We start from the raw sequence: 18,809 nt of genomic DNA on the forward strand, positions 1-18,809 counted from the left end.
ATTTCTCTGCAGACTAATTTTGTTTTCTTTTGTGCCCTTCATAGAATTATGTGCTAATTCTGGCGCGGCTACGTGACGTGACAAGGCTAGGCTTGGCGTGTACGACGTCCGTCCGGTCCCGCGATAAAATTACGTTATCGCCGCCATTTTGAGCTGTAGCCATCCAGGAAAGAGCTGCTGTCTCCGGGCAAGTTTGACAACTTTTTCGGCTAAACGTCAACAACGTCTAGTCGGATGGATCTTATAGTTGTGAACGAGGGAAAGCTAACTACATCTCGGATGGAACATGATTTAGATGTGAACGAGGAAAAGCTGAAGGAGATTCTGCCGAAAGAAAACGAGACGCCAGCTTTAGTTGACCATGTTTACGGCCCAGGTTTAGCTACCACAACTCACAAACCATGCAAAAGATTCTTAAGAAAGCCCGAAGATCAGTTCAAATGTACGTAAAGCAACATGGGGTATTTACTATTTGTCATGCCTGTATTAAATGTGTTTTTTTCTGTTCATTGCTCTTTGGCTCAAGCGGCGCCGGCTACGTGCGGGCAAGTTGTTGTTAATTTTTACAGAATTGGTGAAATGGCCTTTCTTAATCTCAAATTCTCAGCTCGATCTGTACTGTGCAGCTTAATTTTAAACAACTTATTGGAATTATGAAACATGTTGGAAAAGAATTTTTTTTTATAGTATTAGTAAGGACTAGGGGCCTAGGCCTAATTCAGAGATGCCAATTTGAGCTCATTTCAGAGAATGCAATAAGTTTATGGAGATCAATTCGAGTGCATTTTCAAAGTATTTTCTGACAAAATTAGAAAGGATTCATGTCTTTTTCCAAAATAGGGGCCCTTCGTTTTCTTTATTTAATATTTTTTGTTAATGCATACATGTATTTTTCATGCCAAACTAGGGTCAGATGAACAAACAAGAAAGTTCCTAGAACTTCGGCGGAAACATATCGACAGCTTCTTCTCAGGGAAGCGAGGAAGCATCCAGGACACATATGCGTAAGGAGATATATTATTAATGTGCATTTTGTTTGTTCTGTGGTTTTTCTGGGGGTGATTCACTACTTTATAAGGGGTGTCGTAAAATTGTATTCTACTCAATTATGTGCTTGCAATTTGTTATTGAAGCCAAAAAATAGGGCATGTACAAAATGATGTAGGTAGTAGGGAATTATTGTTTTATTTTTTTGCCAATTTTTTTGTAAGATATTTTTAAACGTATGTGTGTAGTCAAGGGTAAAAGGTAAGAATTGATGGTTTGGGTGTTTTTTTTTGTAATTTTTCCCATAAAAAATATTAGGGTGGGGCTCTCGGAATAGGGTTGGTAGGGAAACTGGAAGCATAACTTCTTTTTTTGGCCTGATTGGTATTTATTTCATATAATTAGATGAAAATGATGATCCACTCTGTATTTGTTTGCTGTCCATGTTTCTGTTTCATTAGAGTGATTCTTGAGGAGATGGGTCTGACAGGGCAGGTGACTCCTTCAAAGGCTCGTAAAAAATGGAACAACATGGCGCAGCTTTACAGGGTAAGGGAAACTACACACTGAGTTGCATTCACAAGTAAATATGTCAGCGAAAGAGGACAACTGTCTTCAACAATCACTAGCCCAAGCTCCCCCCCCCCCCCCTTTTACATTTAATTCAGAACAATACTTCTAAAGTTTCCGACATTTCATTCAATTGGCGCCGATATTCTGTTTTAATTACTCAAATTGTATCTGTAATGTGAGTCACTGTACAGTCGAGTCTCGTTAATACAAACTCGTTCGGACCTGGCCAAATTGTTTGTTATATCAGAATTTTGTATTAAGAGGAACATCAGTCCCATTCATTGTGCACATAGATGCACAGTCGGGACTAAGGCTTTATGTTTGTTATAACCAGAATTTTGTATTAACAGAGTTTGTACTAACGAGATTCGACTAATTGTTTTTTATCTGTTCAAGCTTTTCTGTTTGCATGTATGTAATGCTTAGCAATCATTGTAAATATTAATTATTACTGTAAACCAAATATTTTTAGTCCTTGGACTTTTTCTTTGGTCACCATCTTTTTTAACAATAAAACCGAAATGAATGAATGAATGAATGATAAAAGTGAAATATTAATAAAAGGCTATGATTTCTAACTGGCTCTTCACATGAGCAAAGGTACTAATAAAAAAAGAAAGTTAGTGAATTTTGATAAAGAAGGGTGTTAATTGAGTAAAACAATACCGGTCAGTAAGCGAAAGCAGTTGTTCCTGCCAGGCAAAAGTACTACTTGAAGAATATATTTACTAGTTAATAAATAAAGATTTCAGCAAAGGTACACTTACAGTATTGTAGTTGATGAAGACGTTTTATTGTAGGTGCTACTAAGTTATTTGCAGTGACCATTACTTTCAGTTTTCTTTTTTCATATTTTCCAAATCTGTTTAATGAAATCTATCGGCGACCCCAAAAGGATGCATTTGTTCAAATTAAATGTTTATTGAACAAACTTGTTCGGTTTGAAACCAAAAAAATATGTTTATTGAACAAACTTGTTCAGTTTGAAACCAAAAAATAAATAAATATGAATTCCTTTTTTTTATTTCCTGTTTGCATAACATATTTACGACCCAACTCAAGAATGTCAAATTAAATACACAGAGTTCGTGCTCAATCACCCTGTGTTGGTAAAAAAATTAAAATGCTAAAATGTAAATTTCATTTTATTAATCACTTTTTGCTCTCAGAGACTTGTGAATCAGCCCACCATTGATGCAGGAGATGGCAAAAAGTTAGTCCCTTCGATTTCTTGGCCATTCTTCCGAGATGTGGAACGGACCTTGGAGCTTGAACCACAAGGTGTTCAAGAGGAAGAGAGCGAACGGTATGAGGGCACCATCCTGGAAGAGCTCAGGTAAAACTTCCATGTCTCTGGTACCGGCTCTAAATGCGGGAGATTGGCAATGCACTGCGCCACCAAGAGTTTGCCATGGAGAGTCCATTTTTCAAGTTTACAGTCCGACAGCTGACAAAACACGGCCCATTTGAATGAGTGTCAGTAGACAACTTGAGCTAATTTGTTATAGATTGAGACGTAGCATTCAACTGCCTTACAAAAAACACCATAGTGATAACAAGAAAAGAAAAGGGCAAACAGATCTTTGAATAATTGACCTATCGCGGTAGAATGGCGGTAGAATTACGTCAATGCAGCTTGTGAAATATTGTCCAATTACATGATACTCAAAAAGGACGCGAAACGCACACAATCTGAGACAAACACAACTAGTGTATAAAAATTCCATAGGGTTGTCTAAGGGGTGTGGCTAACTCGCAAAGTACTGACCGGAAAAACTAACAATTTCAAATGTCCCGCGCTGCAATTTTGTCGCCCATCTCCCACAATGCACTGGAAAAAATTAACTCTCCGTGGCAAACTCTTGGTGGCGCACTGCATTGTGAATCGCCCGAATTTCATTGACTGTCAGTCAGTCAGCTGTGACTCCGTCGTATCAGAGGACAAAAGGCTAGTCCTTCTGTTGCAACAAAAACATGGCACTGCAGAACTGGGAACCAGTTAATAGAGCGAGTGTCCCACATAATGTAATAATTCAGTTGATAAATGTTTATCCTTGTTTTCCTCCTTTTCTTTTTTGCAGTGACCACATTAATGCCCAGCTCCTGAAAGTATCTGCACCGCCCCAAAAGAAGTCCAAGAAAACGAAAATGAGAAAGGCTGCAGTGTTGGAAATGATCGCAGAGCTTCATCAACTGAACAAAAGTCAGGAAGAAATTCTGACGGCCAAAAATGAGCTCACCCTGAAGATCCTGACCCAGTTAGTCTGAGGTGGTTTATTTGATTTCAGATGTTGTGTTAATTTGTTACACCGTTCAGTCTGTTATTTGCTTTCGTTTGTGTTAGTTGTTTCATTCAATTGATTTATTTGTTTTTATTTATGAATTACTTGTTTTCTAAATTTAATGTGTTGGTTTTTTTCCTTATTATTATCCATTACTAAAACCCCACACTCAGAAATTACCCTGTGGGTGCATTTTCGTTTGTTCTCTAATTATTTTTTCTAAGTTGAGCCAGCTTTTCTGGAAATACTTTTTTTAAATTGATGTATAATCATGGCTTTAAAGGGAATGTACAACATTTGCTTTTGCTGCATTTTCAGAAATAAGTGCATTTGGAGGATTAGTATGTTATAGCAAATATTGTTAAGCTGACTTGCTTCACTTTTTGGGCTTGTAGATGCTGGGAAATCCAAGAAAACCAATCATGTTCTCGTAGTCTGGTTCCCTGACCCCACCGAAGATGAAACAGAGCAGTTTATAGACTTTGGGGAATTAAAGGTCAGAGAATCAGTCCAACAGGCTTGTACCCCTTTTTACGTGTGTAAATAATTGCAAAGAAAATGCTGAATAAATAAATAAATATGAAAAATAAGGACCAGTTTTTGAAAAAAAAAATTGCCAGTTTTCTCTGATGCTGGTTAGCCGACCATTGTTGGAAAAATACAAGTTTTCTTGAAAATTTCAGCACACCAGGAGCCACGATTTTACAGGATGCTTTGGACTGTCATACCCTGACAATCCAGTAAGAAATTGTTTGATAATTTGATCTTTTTTTTCTTTTTTTTTGATATTTGCAAATGTTGTGTCTCCCCTTTAAACAATTGAAGTTATAGACACACAAACAATTGATTTTGGTGTAAATAGATTGCTCATATTGAGTTATACATGTACAACGGTTGTTTGTTCAGTATAGTATTCAAAAAAATTGAAAATTTTTGAGAAAAGAGTATAAAGTGCAAGTACATTTCACACTTTTTGGGTTCATAGACATTTATTAAGAAGCATATACATGTACACAAGTTAAACTCGGACACGGTAGGTAGGGCATTTGGTTGGCATTTAAGTACATATCTTCACTTGTACGTGTACTTCATTTTGTTTTCATTTTTTGTGTTAATCAATAATTGTTCGTGTTCTTTATGTTGTATATTATTTTTTTTTAAATACACAATTCCTGTTTTTCTTCGCAAGTTTTGTTTCTTTCAAATTTATTAATTCTTTGTTATTAAAAGCTTTTAGGAGAGGAAAAGAAAAGAAAATGTACTTATTCCATAGCATTGTCAATAAAATGTATTAGAATTTCAATGGATATTATGAAACCAAACTGTTTGAAGGTTACTATCATGTGTTGTGCTCGTGTCAAAAAAGTCACATTGACTAAATATTCTGTTGAATTTAATTGTACCATGTATTTAAAATCAAAACAAGAAAAGCCACTTTTTAAACGTTGGACATTATTTTATTTTTTTGTTGAGAGACCACATCTGTGTAAAAAACGTGATTTTTTTCCCCATTGCTTTTCTGTACAGTTGTAAGAATATATTAAAAACTTGCTTGAATAGAAGGCCATATTATACTGTTGTTTGGAATCTCATGTGTATTTTTCCCTTTGTCGTTTGGAATCATACCAGCATGACAAGCCACTTCGTGAAGTACATTCTCTGTGTTTAAACTGCGCCGATGCGAACTGAGGTAAACGTCATAAAAAAAATATAGCATGCATGGCTTTACAGGATTCTTGAAATGTGTTACACTGCCGTGATTCGATGCTCGTTGCATAAAACCACTGATCCAGAACCATCACCAGGGAATTTCTACGACTTCTGCTGGTACTTTTATTCCGAGACTTCAGTAAAAATCACATCAAAGCAGCACTAAACGAATAGCACTGTCAATTTTGAAGACGCGCTGTTGAAAATAAAGACGTCACATCATGGATCGTCTGTATACTTTTTCCTCGAGATGTCTATCTTCCAACCAATCCAGCAGATGATACCAATCCACTGTTGTCTGTGACATCACACTTGCGTCATCAGTGACGTCAGTTCTGAAGTTATTCTAACATATTCCTTCCACTGACAGAGGAGTAGCAGATTACAGACATATAAAGACAGGTATGTACACGTTGAGTTGCGTAATTGATTCACGTGTTAAGGCCTATAGCTTAGCTAGACCGTACAATTAAAACGATGCTTGCTTTAATATCAATATTTCCTGTATTGTAGTGGACCACCAGAGCTTAGTTTTCCCGTAATTTTGTTTTTGTCTGTTTATGTCTACAAGTGATTCCTCATGCGACACGGAAGGAATGTCTGTTAAATAATGTCATATTTTTATATTTAATATATTTTATGAATTGTACAGATTGCCTGGGGAAAGTATGTCTGTAAATTTGCACAATTTAATGTTTATAATTCCCAAACATTTTAGAATATTTCTAGAATTTGACTGTGTTGAATCTTTCCCCCTGGATTTTTCTCGATGCCAGTGCAAACTACATTATTTTACCTTGTGGAAAATAATCACCTCTTTCCCAGGGCTGGCAGCCAAGATGTCCTTGGAGGCGGATTTCCTGGACGCAGTGGAACAGAATCAAGTGGACGAGGTTAGACGGATTCTGGGCAGCTATGGCGGTATGATCAACCTTCAATGCCGAGATACGGACGGACGGACCCCGCTCATGATTGCTATACAGGAGGGCTATCTAGGTGAGTTCAGAAACAAAAAACACCACAATTTCATGTGCCTTCAAAACAATAATAGAAAACAATTATGTATTTTTCAATACAAAAGTTCTAGCTCTTGAATTTTATGATTTCGACTTCTGTGCGATTTTGTACTGTTAATTGCATTTATTCAATAAATAAAACAATGGATACTGACTTGGATTGTAATACAATTATTTAAAAAACAAGTGAAGAAGTTGCCTACATGTATTTTTTTGTAAAATTACAACGTCAATTTTTAATCAGCGCCGCCAAACAAGCTGTATGGCATGAGAGAAAACGCAACATAGAAAAAGATGGGGAAAATCACTGATAATTAATAAATAGTTGACGAATTAATAAACATTCATTTACCCCACAGGTGTAATACATATTCATTCACTTCACAGATGTAATTAATATTCATTCACCTCACAGATGTAATTAATATTCTACTGAAGCATGATGTGTATATCGGTGACGCGTTGCTGATGGCGGTTGAGGTGCAGTTTGTAGGGGCCGTCAAGGCTCTTTGTCGATACTCGGAGTCAGAGAAGGTCAAGGTAACTTTTACTTTTACCTTCACTTTTACCTCATACTTTTTATACTACTTTTACTTTACTGTAAATTTGACTTTGACTTTTCTCTGGGCTGACTATGAACATCTGATCCCTTAAATTTTCATTAAAAGTCCATTTCTCCGTGAAAAGAATGTTTCACGGACATTTACATGGGGCTTATATAGGACTAATCCTGTAAGGGTATTTTCACGGTTTTTATAATGACCCTGGCCACTGGGGATTACCATTGGTTATACATAACGGTACACTGGGTCTATCTCCATGGGTAAACAAAGGACTTTCTAAAGCGGTTTTCACGGACTCCTAATCTGGCTTAATATGTTGAAAAATCCGTGAACATTTAGTTAACTATACTTTCAAGGGAAAATGATGGCTCTTTATTGAATTTTTAAGGGATGAAGATGTTCATATACGTACATCCCTGAAAAAGTAATGATTGGCCCTTGTTTTTGCCTTCAACTTCTGAAATAATCTTGAAGACCAATCAAAGCAGTAGTTCTTTTTTTTTGGCAGGAGTTTGGGAAAGATTTCGTGAACGGTTTTCCGTCCAGTGTGAATTTTCCGCCGGGTTCTAACCCATTGCAACTAGCCGCTTTCCTCAACGACTACGCTGTCGTGAAGGTACCGTATATGGACTGACAAATCGGGCGAGCACTGACCAATATTTTAATCCACCAACAAATCGTGAAAATGCAGCTCTCGTACAATTTTGCAGTTGCTACCGTCGACTCTGTTACTAGAGATTGCTGATTGAAAAAGAGATTGATGACTAAAAAAATTGTTCAAACCAGTGTTGGAGCAAAGGCTTTGACCCTCAAGGCCAAGGCTTTGACCCTCAAGGCTAAGGCCAAGGCCAAGGCCCTGTTTTATCAAATGACCACTAATATAGAACTAATTATAGTCACATGACACATCATCACGAATCACTCATTACTGAGAAGAAGAACATGCTCGCATACACTGTTTTATGACTGCACTGTATCTATTAAAGTATAAGTTCAGGTCTTCATGAATATGGTTTAACTAAAACAAAATAACGATATATTGACGCACAATTCTCCCGAGTGTAACAAAAGGGGGATCCAAGAAACTGATTTGGGAAATTTGTATTTGCTGGGCCAACATGGTCAGAAATATTAGCATTATCTAAAACAGATACATGCAAATCTTTAGCACTTATCAGGGAGACATATACAACCAATCAGATCTATTCCATAATTGTATACAAACAGATTTATCTGGAAAATGCAAAAAATCTATGGGCATTGAAGAGCCTTGACTCAAAATTGCAAGGCACTGATCTCTCAAGGCCAAGGCCAAGGCCAAGGCTTTTGCCCTCAAGCCTCGAGGCCAAGGCCAAGGCCCTTAAGTCCAGCCTTAAGGCAGCCTTAAGGCCAAGGCCCAGCATCATCACTGGTCAAACAGTCGGGTTTTTTTAACCTATGGGTGTCTAATTTTAAGAAACCGCTCAGCCAAAACTTATTGCTGTAAATCCTTCAATAAGAAGTAAAGCTTATACAAAATATAACGCTATCAATGTTGGCAGGTTTTGTTGGACTATGACGCCCGCATACCCAGCCTGAATTCTGTCTTGGCCCGCATCAAAGACGGTAGCTTCGAGAGAGCCTTAGCTCAGCTCCGCTGGTACCAGGCCATCACCAGTCAGGCCTACCTGCTGCTGGCTAGCGAGGACCCCATGGATGCCGCCTTCTGGCTCGCTGATAAATTCCGGTCATTGTCGACAACCGTCACCCAACTCAAGGTTTGTATGTAATGGCACAGTTAGTTCGAGAACCGGCAAAATTATTACCTTCAAGTTATTGAGCATGAGATGTTATTGTGTCCTTTTGTCTGAAATCTGACTTTTTGAATCTGAGAGAAAGACATTAGTATGGAAAGATATGCATCTTTCAGACCTTTCATCAGTTTTCAGACTTTTTTTTTAATTGACAATATCATCCCTGACATTTCTCAAAGTGCTTGTGACCGAGTTTGACCGCTCTACCGTGGTCACCTCGCCAAAATCTCCAGATGTAAGTGGCCAATGCGTCACTGATGGCAAGCGGCTGGAATGGTCCGTTTTAAGACATTCTCTTACTTCCCTACCAGGAAGAGTACGATGAGTTATCCGCCCACCTGGAGCAGTTTGTGACCCGCCTCCTGGGCTTCGCCCGTAATCTGGACGAGATTGAGGCCGTCTTGGGAGCTCAGCGATTCGTCTCGGAACCCAACTCCGAGATCTTCGCCACGCACGACGTGCTGCCAGTCAGAATGCAAGAAGCCGTCAAATTCGGGTTCAAACGGGTAGGATAAGTTACCGGAGTTACTGAAAAGGCGGCAGTCTAAACCCCACTCCGATTAATTCGGGAGAATCTCAAGTGCTGGGATTTACATGCAGTGTTTTTGGTCGAGTGTGTCACATGCCCATTACTATAGTTCGTCACAAGTCCATCAAAGTTTAGTTATTAATAACACGTCATTCACAAGTCAGTCTCAAGTCAAGTCACAAGTCAAGTCACAAGCTAAGTTCAGATGATCTGTGACCACACCTTATATCTTTATGTTCATTTCCTGTCCCTTGTGACTGCTAATCACAAGATCACCACACAACCTCCCTTGTGTGGGTGTAAAGGGTGATCTGATACACCGTGCCCTCTGGAGACGTGTGTACAATAGGGAACAAAAGATTGTATACGTCACCACAGGGCAATTTCTATAAATGAATAAGGTTTTCACGAAATAGATACATGGATTTTACTCAAAAACTAGGAATTTCCAAGGTGGGTTGATCTGTCGCAAATTTGAAGAGTTTTAGAAAAGGGATATTAAGTCCAAATTTTAGCCAAGGAAATTAATTCTGGTTAAAATAAGAGCATTTTGAAACTTCACTTTCAAACTCGAAAACTTTACTACACGAGAACAAAGAAATGTCTCCACAATGATACAAATTTCAGTGTGTGTGAGTTTAAAAACAATTCACATAGGGATGTGTGTGAATTGATTTCGTTTTGCTGAAAGAACACACACCTTTTTGTTGTGATCCGTGCATGGACAGAAGTTTAAAATGGTGGCTGTGTTTAAAATTCCGTAACTTAAACAGTACATGAGTGATTTGAATGATTCTTGTACTTAAAGAAAGCTTATTCATTGGGCTTTCATAATCCTAGATTTTGATCGTGTTACATTGCAGAACTTTATTAACCCTCGGTGTGGCCACGTGGTGATAAAATTCTCCACATTTTCCAAATATGGTCATAACTTTTTTTCAATGGGCCAATAAGGCCAAGATTCCATGTAATCCTCATCCCTGTTATACACCACAAGCCTGTAGACTCCCATTGGCCAGACCCTAACCACTGCCGAGTAAGGAGTGTTGAAAGACAGCAGCCCCAAGAGGCGCCTTATGCCTTTGTGCAGTAATTGGAGATCTTAGTGGCCAACCCCTTTGTGCCGCCGATCTCTCTGTGTCAACCCCTCGTGCCGCCCAGAGCTCAGACAGGTCGTAAACAATCCTGGCGCACACAAAGGCCATGTGACCTGCCTATATCTTGTGCATGAGGGGGTTATGGACCTAGAAACAGTGTGGTGATAAAATTCTCCATGTGGTTTCACGGTGTGATTTTTTTGGTCACTCTACTCCGAGGGTTAAAACATTGGTCCTACCATTTGGGTTTCCGTTTTTGACTCGCCCTGTAGTTTGTAGCCCACTCCACCTGCCAGGACTACATGCTATCCCGCTGGTATAGCGGCTCCGACAAAACATGGCGTAAGCTCTCCTCGTTCAGAATGGCTGCCATTTCCAGCCTCATCATGGTCACGTGGCCATTCCTCAGCCTCTTCTACATCTTTGCTCCGAGGGGGAAAATGGTGGACTTCATCCGTACCCCGTGAGTCAAAATAGATACTCTACTAAGTCTTGAACCACCTGTTTGGTAGCAACTTATTCCAAAAGAGGAGCTGTTGAAGTTAGTCGGCGTACCTGTGCGCCAAGTCAAAGAGGACTGTTTCCCATACTCAGACTCACCCAAACTAACTCGATGGATACATTCGACAACATTCTTATCATTTAGCTATATTATGTTGACACTCAACCACCTGATGTCTTCAGTGAGACTTTCAGCAAAATAGTTAATTCAAATGCATTCAGTATTCCTGAAATAGAAGATTTGCCCCCCCCCCCCAAAAAGAGGGCTATTAATAATGTCCGCCAGAACTGAACGAGTGAAAATTCCACAACTATCCCACAGGTACGTGCGGTTCCTTCTCCACACCGGCTCCCATCTGACCTTCCTACTCCTTCTCATCTTCACCTCCGTGACACGTCTTCATCTCGAAGGCGTCAAGGGCTCGGTAGACGGGTCCACCTTGATATCCTACCGCGTGCACGAGGAAGTGCAGCTCAGCCAGGCCGTACCCTGGATTGTCATGTTCTGGATTATCGGTATACGATTTATAGATTATTTGTCTCGAACATTATGGGTTTATCCATGCAGGAACTGTGAATACGATGCTGCATCATTCACGCGAGAGCATTCGCAAAACGCACAGGTGTGCTCTGTGCTTGATATCTAGCTAGGAATGAGTGCGCACCTGCCTAGGAGTCCACATGAAACATTTGTCGTTGGCACTCCAATATGCCACCGTTTTCTGTATCATTCGTTCAAGCTATACTTCGTAGCTTGCATGAGCTTGATAATTCAGTCTTCCTACTTTTTGAAGTGTTGTTGTTGTTAATTGTTGCACGTTGTTAGGAATGACTTGGCGAGAGATCAAAGGTTTATGGCGCCTTGGTATCCGCCTCTACGCCAAAAACCCCTGGAACTGGCTGCATACCATTCAACTCGTATTCTACTGGGCTTATATCGCTCTCAGCTTCGTCTCCTATTTTAAGGTAAGGAAGACCTCTCTTATGATTGGAAAAACGATTTTTTTTTTTACCAAAATAGGTTCATTTTGACAGGTATTAGTCCGTCGAATAACTTCGGTCACTGTTAAAGTTGGTACATGTATATCCCTGCTTTCCCCACGTTTCGATTTTCTTTTCCGAACGAAATTTAAAGGAATATGATGTCCTGTAACACACAAATTTGCTTGTTTGTTTTTGCAGGTGTAACCTGGAAAAATAGCACACTGTCTTAAACACACGTGGGAGAGGAAATTGTCCTGGTTCAAATGACTGGGCGCGAAATACTTTTAAGAAGCTGGGACAGAAACAGGAGTTGATTTCCAAACAACAACAAAATATTTTATTCACATGAAACTCAACAAAATCAACACACACAAAAAAGAAATTTTAGTTGCTCAACAAATTATTTTAAAAGGGGAACACTTAGTTATCCAAAACTCAAAACGTATCTTCAAAATTTACTTCAACTGGTTTCCAAAAGCAAAAAAAAAAAAAATTGGTATGAAGAAGAGAGGAAAAGAAAGAGAAAAGTATAGATAATAGATAATAGATAATAGCAACACAGCACCAATAGAGATTCACTCTAGCGGCACTAAATGACAACACCTCTTAAGTTCAGTGAATGGATGAGCAGGAGGAAAAATCTGGCATCAGCTATGTACAAGTGGCAAGGGAGTAAAAAGTACAAAGAAAACTAATACTCATCCACACAGGCCTTTATACAGTTTTAAAAATTGGTTTAAAATGGCGTGTTCCAGTTCAGAAATTGCGCACACTATTCAGAATTAGAAGCATGTTGAAATTCAACTGATTACTTGTCATGGGGTATTATTTTTTCGTGCGATGTCTCATTGGAAAGCTCATAACTAATGTAATGCTAGAAAATTATCAATGCAATTTAAAAATCCATATTTCAAGTTGCCACGCCCAAAACACACGTATACACCAACCTTAAGTTATGAGCGTCATTTTTATCGTGTTCTTTTGTCCAGTTGGATTATCTATTTCACGTGCTGGGTTCAAGCAACTACGATGATCATGGCCTGCCTACAGCCGTGCCGTGTGCATCACTGCATAAGTGAGTAAACCAAACTCATCAGAAAAGGCTACGCTGAATTTGGTTACCGTAAGCGACAAGTCCTAGCTTATATAACAGACAATTCCACGCTTACTTGTTAGCGTATTTCACGGGTTGGCAAGGAATTATATATCCCGTAATACTTGCAGTGTCACGTTAGCGCAGGGTTTTCTGCCCGAGCGTTGTCGGCACAGAATGCTTAGGTCTGTTGTGAGGTTGGAATACATAGCAGAGCCTTTTCATCTTTCAAATCCTGATGAAAAGATACGAAAACTGAGATCAAGTGGACAAACACCAACTGCTTCGGCTGTTTGAAATGACTCTGTGACATGTGACGACGTCATGGCTGATAACGTCACTTGAATTATAGGTACATATCAAGTTACAACCTAGTCGAGCAGTTAGATAGGCCTTAGAAAAGTGTCCCTTTAATGTGACATCACATGACATGTGATGTCATCATGACCTCACTTCCATTTTCATCTATAACAAGTCCCTGTCTACGAACCAAATTGTCGACTCAATCAGACTTGTACTTTAAAAGATACAAGGCTTTGAAAAATACACCTTTAATGTAACGTAACTTGATACCGTACCATGTTGACATCGCGATGACGAAAATCCTTGGGGCAAATATATTCCATCTTTATGGATAGACAAATATTTTGTTAATTTCAGGCTGGCACCAGATAGCCGCTTGCCGCCAAATTGTCGCCCCCGCGCCATGTACAACGACACCATGGGTGGCCCCAGGACCCCCAGGTCTCCTACCGTCGTGATATGGTCCCCTTACGACCCCCTCTTTGTTGCCGAGGCAGCCTTTGCCATAGGCAACGTGCTGACTCTGCTCAGTCTCCTGAACGCCATGGTGGCAATGAGTTTCGTGGGGCCGCTCCAAATCTCCATGGGCAGCATGGCCCGAGACATCGGTAAGTTTCTGCTGCTCTTCAGCGTCGTCTTGTTGGCTTTCTCGTTGGGCATGACGCAGATCTTCAGGACTTATGAGATGGTCAGGCAGCAGACTTGCGAGGGAGAGTGTGACCCGCATGTATTTGGAAGGTGAGATGGTCGATATGCGTATCAACGAAACCTTCCTGCTTGTCAATCAAACAGGGCGCTTGATTATTAGATAATTAAGAGTTGAAGGTTTGTGACAAAGGATCTTTTGTGAATTTGTGAGTAACCGGGGGAAATTCAACGTTTAGTGTACTCTGCCCGTCATCAGGAGACTCAATTAGATCTCGACTTTTGATCAGGTGAGCAAACGCTCCTTCGAACTCACTCAGACCAAAAGAGTATAGGTAGGACTTTATTGCCAAATCCAGTGTCATATGAAATTTGGACTCCATATATGAATTGGGTCTCTTTTACCCATGGACTTGTGCTTGATGTTTCATGTGTAGACTCCTAACAAGCAGTGTTGCTTGTCCAAGGAGAAGTTGAGGTGACTCGGGTTCCGATGGACTCTGACCCTCACACGTGACATGTCACTGTCCTCATCTAGGCATGCGCAATACAACCAATGAGTCCCTATTTCACACTATCCAAATTCCACAACACACCGGAACAGACGGTCCGTTATAATGCTCTTGCACTAAATGGCAACACCTTTTTTCCCCAGCTTGTTTCTCACAATAGGGACCTTGTTCTGGTCTCTCTTTGACCTGATGGATCTGGACAATCTCACTATGGCCTCCGATCTCAAGTTCTCCGAGGCTATTGGCACGGCTCTGTATGCCGCCTACTCCGTCTTGGGCGTGGTCGTGCTCATGAACGCCCTCATCGCTATGATGAGTAACACGTACACCCGTGTTGAGGTAGGCTGAATGCGAGAGACAAGCCTTACTCTTAGATGGAACTTTGTCGAAAATTTTGAATATTACATGTAGTTGCAGCTTTGCATGTTCTGTACCCACGCTGGCTCTTTCTGATAATTTTTGCCGATAAGTTAAAATATTGTCCAGGCAGTGATAAATAATATTTTCCATCATCCGAACTTCTCTTGAACCCGAAACCCATCCATACCTCATGATGTTCCAAGAGTACGTCTTCGCGGCTAGTTTTGTATAGCTTTACTCGTCTTCCGTTTCAACTAATATTAGAATGTTATGGTTAAAAGTAAATCGCCCAAGAGTTCTGACTCCTTGGGTCCTAGCTCTTTGTTTAAACTATAGGCATATTCATTATGTTGCTTCCTTCGTTTTGGACTCTTCGAGCAATAATATATAGCGCCTAATTTTTTGGGGGTACCTATACTTTTTGTTGCAATTTAGAATTGTGATAAACCCAACGAAAAACTAACGTTGTTCTGTGTGTTCTCGTGAAGGAAAACTCGGACGTGGAATGGAAGGTTGCCCGCACGCGGTTGATGACCGAGTACCTGTCAGAGAGCGCTACCATACCGCCGCCTCTCAACATCGTGCCGTCTACGAGGAGCACTCGGAGACTGATCCGTCGTGTGGTCAAATTTTTCAGAGGCTCGCCTCCTAGACATCAGGTTAGGCAAAAAAAAAGTCTCCGGTTTCTGGTATGGAGCTTGTCCAAAAAGTGGTGCGGCGACGCGGCTTTTTTTTTTTACCTGTTTTTTTTTTTGCTTCAAATGTCAGCTGATGAGTGATGACTGCAAATGGTGCCCGACTAAACTTAGTGCAAATATACGGGAGTCCAGAGAGGCCACATAAAGCTTATTCTCGATCATAACCCCCTCTAAAAACACGTTAAAATTGTGCGGCAGCAGGATTCCAGTCAAACCAGTGAGTTTGGTGGTTTTGAGACATCCTCTTTTATTGAAAAAAAAAAACCTTTTTCATTTTGCCGACGCGCATGGCTACGGCGACGCGCGCGCATACCAGAAACCGGAAACTTTACTTTTGGCCTTAGCAGTGTTAGTCAAGATTTCGATGGATCACGAGGACCTAACAAGTCCGGCCAGAAGTAGTGAGTTAATTTACACGTCAGGTCGGAAGGAGCTAGTCAATTCACAAGTCCTGTCACGGGTAACAAGGGATGTAAAGCAACACCACGAATTCATTTGCATCTTTGAAATAACTGTTATCTCGACTTATTTTTATTTTTATTTTTTGCGTATAGAGGAGAGAGGCGGGCAGGAAATTCCAGCAGGATGGTTATAAGGTAATGTCTAACAGAACTGCATGTTTTCCAACATTGTTATATACAATATAGTGATTATATGCTTAAACCAACTTGTACCTTCAAAGAGTTGGGGAGAAGTTCACCATCCAGATAGTTGATGCAATATGGACTGAGGTAAAATAATGTATTTTTCCTCATACAGCATATCGTAAAGAAATTGGTTCAGCGATTTCTGTGGCAGGAGAAGATCATGCGATCTCGCGTCAAACACAAGGATAAGGTCCAGGCGCAGCTGTTACTCCTCAAGGATGCGGTGGAAATGGTCAGGTAAGATGCTGAGGTGGCGGGCAGGTAAAAATGGTTAATGCTGTCTGTTGCAGCTGCTGCTGATGCTGTTACTTTTTAAATGGTGAGGTATGATGTGTTGGTATGGTATGTTGTGGATACTCTGAGGTGAGATGTTGATGTTTGTTGCTGCTGCTACTGTTGCTGTGGCTGCATGCTTGCTCACTTTGTTGCATGTCGCAATGCCGCATTTCCTAGTTTGCTGCTGGAGTTGTTTGCAGCTGCTGCCACACCACTGCTTAAGATGCTGTGGAGATGCGAAGATACGATGCTTATGCTGTCTGATGCTTGTAAAGATGTTGTTGCTAACAGTAGGGTTCTGCTGTTGCTGCTGTTACTTTATACTGTCTCTGCTGTGCCGCTGCTATTTAGCTATACTGCTACATCCACCGCAATGTATGTTGCTCAGTCAACTTGCTTGATCTAAGTCCGCTAATTAAGCTGTTGCTACTGTTGCTATGAAAATCTTGCAGCCCCTGTTCTGGCCGTCGTTTGTTGCGCGACACCTCTGCCACCACTGCAGCTGTTCATCGAGATCTAATGAATTTCTTACAGTATAAATGTAGATTCTTTTTTGTCCGTGTCAGATCACTGGCAAATTTATATTTATATTTTAGTTCCCGTTCTTCTGTCTACAAGAAGCGGAGAGTGCAGAACACGTACAGCACAGGTGTCGCAGCCGACCCGTACCTGCGACGGTTCTACAAGCAGATATCTAATAATGATCTACTGGAGACGGTGTCTATTGCTGAGGATTTGGAGTCGTACATGTAGCTGCTGCAGGCTACAATCCCGGCTAAATCTCGCTGGGCCCCAACCCCCCGGCCCCCGTTCAATGTTGTCTCTCATGAGTGGTGTGTACTCCATCAGCTGGAGAGAACAACATTGACCGGGGGAGCGGGGGAGTGGGTGACCGTGGGAGGCTAAGGAAGTGTCCCAACCACTTTGGCCGGGATTGTAGGTGTCTAACAAGCACTGGGATAGACTTTTAATTCAATTTTCAATTCAAAACTCACATTTATTTCCATACCAAAATGAGAAGTACAAGCATAGAATACACATAAATCAATAGAGTTCGTCAAAAAGTGCACGAAAAAGGCGAAAATATAAATTGGTATGGAGACATATATATTCTGGAAGCCTAGGCTTGTTGTGGACTGACAAACACAAAGCAGAAAAAAGTACACACGGGCAGTTGGACCGAGACAGAACCTAAGCATAATATAATCGAACTATTTTTTTTTTTTGGTTCAATGTCTTATTCAGATCATAAAAAGTAAGTAACTTTTCCGTTGCTAGCTATTACTAAAATTGAATGAAAAACCTTCTTTTCGAGTTGGAACTCGAGAATATCAGTGGAGTGCATCTTTTCATCAAAACTGGCAGCAAACTTTAAATAATAATTATGACTTTTTTGTAACAATTCATCACTATTACGATTATTATTAAAAAAAACATCGTTGCATGGGGGTCGTCAGGATTTTTTCTAGAGGGGTGCAAAGCACATACCCCCTCCCCCCCCAAAAAAAATCCCTATATTTCCAGCATTTTTCCGATTGATAGTTTTTTCGAGGGAACGGCAGGGACACCCCCCCCCCCCCAACCCATTAAATTAACAGCAACGTGATTTCGCACCTCCTTCCCCCCCCCCCCCTTTTTTGTTTTGTTTTTGCTTGTCCGGGGAAAGGGGCAGGCAAGCGCCCCCTTGTCCCCCCTCACAACACCCATGCATCGTTGTTATTGGCCAACTGTATTAATTGATATTAGAGTACATCGGCTATAGTGGTACTGTTCTCGATAGGAGTGGGATGGTTTGATTGATTGATTCCTTATAATTTTATTATCATAATTATAAATGAAGTATAGGAGTATTACATTTTGTGACATTGCATGTTATTCTATTCACTCACAATGGATCGCATGATATTAGGGGAGTTGTGATAGAGTGTACATGCCGATATAGCGCATAGTCCCGTATTTTACTTTGTAATAATGGAGTAGGCTCCTTTTCAAACAATAAAATAATACTCAGAAACAAAATGGAAGGTCTTGATTTATTTTTACGCATCGTGTTCTGTTTCACTTCAGAAGATGGTGATGGAGTCCGGGGAAAATATACCCTCACCTAGATTTTACTTGTTTGAGTATTTCCCCAATATTTTGTAAAGACTGCCGTTTTCCATTCAAGTGCCTTTTTTTCGCAAGTGTTTAACGCCCCCCTTCCAATATTCCAATATTTTTTTGTAACCCCTTTTTTGACA

General features: G+C 40.4%; 2 protein-coding genes across 3 annotated transcripts; both read left to right on the plus strand.

Annotated features, from left to right (window-relative positions):
- Window positions 1–82: 82 nt before the first annotated feature.
- LOC119719834 lies at window positions 83–4,052 on the plus strand. Its single transcript, XM_038189330.1, has 5 exons — window positions 83–442; window positions 908–1,004; window positions 1,449–1,536; window positions 2,730–2,896; window positions 3,642–4,052. Exons 1-5 carry the CDS (start codon window positions 235–237, stop codon window positions 3,826–3,828), a joined length of 747 nt encoding a protein of 248 aa, XP_038045258.1. The 5' UTR covers window positions 83–234; the 3' UTR covers window positions 3,829–4,052.
- A 387-nt stretch (window positions 4,053–4,439) lies between these two features.
- Window positions 4,440–17,783, plus strand: LOC119719835 (short transient receptor potential channel 5-like). 2 transcript variants are annotated; one of them, XM_038189331.1, is made up of 16 exons: window positions 4,440–5,954; window positions 6,378–6,548; window positions 6,984–7,108; window positions 7,640–7,747; window positions 8,673–8,888; window positions 9,236–9,430; window positions 10,823–11,013; window positions 11,374–11,567; window positions 11,878–12,017; window positions 13,025–13,110; window positions 13,789–14,169; window positions 14,732–14,927; window positions 15,437–15,607; window positions 16,201–16,242; window positions 16,406–16,530; window positions 17,166–17,783. In XM_038189331.1, the coding sequence occupies exons 2-16, from the start codon at window positions 6,392–6,394 to the stop codon at window positions 17,320–17,322; spliced, it is 2,484 nt and encodes an 827-aa protein (XP_038045259.1). In that variant the 5' UTR covers window positions 4,440–5,954; window positions 6,378–6,391; the 3' UTR covers window positions 17,323–17,783. The 2 variants fall into 2 exon arrangements, with proteins under 2 accessions (XP_038045259.1, XP_038045260.1); XM_038189332.1 differs by lacking the exon at window positions 4,440–5,954 and having other exon boundaries at window positions 6,461–6,548; window positions 6,956–7,108.
- Window positions 17,784–18,809: the final 1,026 nt, after the last annotated feature.

The sequence above is a fragment of the Patiria miniata genome, unplaced genomic scaffold, assembly GCF_015706575.1.
Source record: "Patiria miniata isolate m_02_andy unplaced genomic scaffold, ASM1570657v1 HiC_scaffold_8, whole genome shotgun sequence".
Classification (NCBI taxonomy): Eukaryota; Metazoa; Echinodermata; class Asteroidea; order Valvatida; family Asterinidae; genus Patiria; species Patiria miniata.

Excerpts from the sequence above, each read along its gene's own strand:
- LOC119719834 (XM_038189330.1), top strand. The coding sequence starts at position 235 with ATGGATCTTATAGTTGTGAACGAGGGAAAGCTAACTACATCTCGGATG. Across the intron at positions 1,005-1,448 it reads AGCATCCAGGACACATATGC|AGTGATTCTTGAGGAGATGG; the intron begins GTAAGGAGATAT and ends CTGTTTCATTAG. Across the intron at positions 1,537-2,729 it reads ACATGGCGCAGCTTTACAGG|AGACTTGTGAATCAGCCCAC; the intron begins GTAAGGGAAACT and ends TTTTGCTCTCAG.
- LOC119719835 (XM_038189331.1), top strand. The coding sequence starts at position 6,392 with ATGTCCTTGGAGGCGGATTTCCTGGACGCAGTGGAACAGAATCAAGTG. Across the intron at positions 11,568-11,877 it reads TGTCATGTTCTGGATTATCG|GAATGACTTGGCGAGAGATC; the intron begins GTATACGATTTA and ends GCACGTTGTTAG. Across the intron at positions 13,111-13,788 it reads CCGTGTGCATCACTGCATAA|GCTGGCACCAGATAGCCGCT; the intron begins GTGAGTAAACCA and ends TGTTAATTTCAG.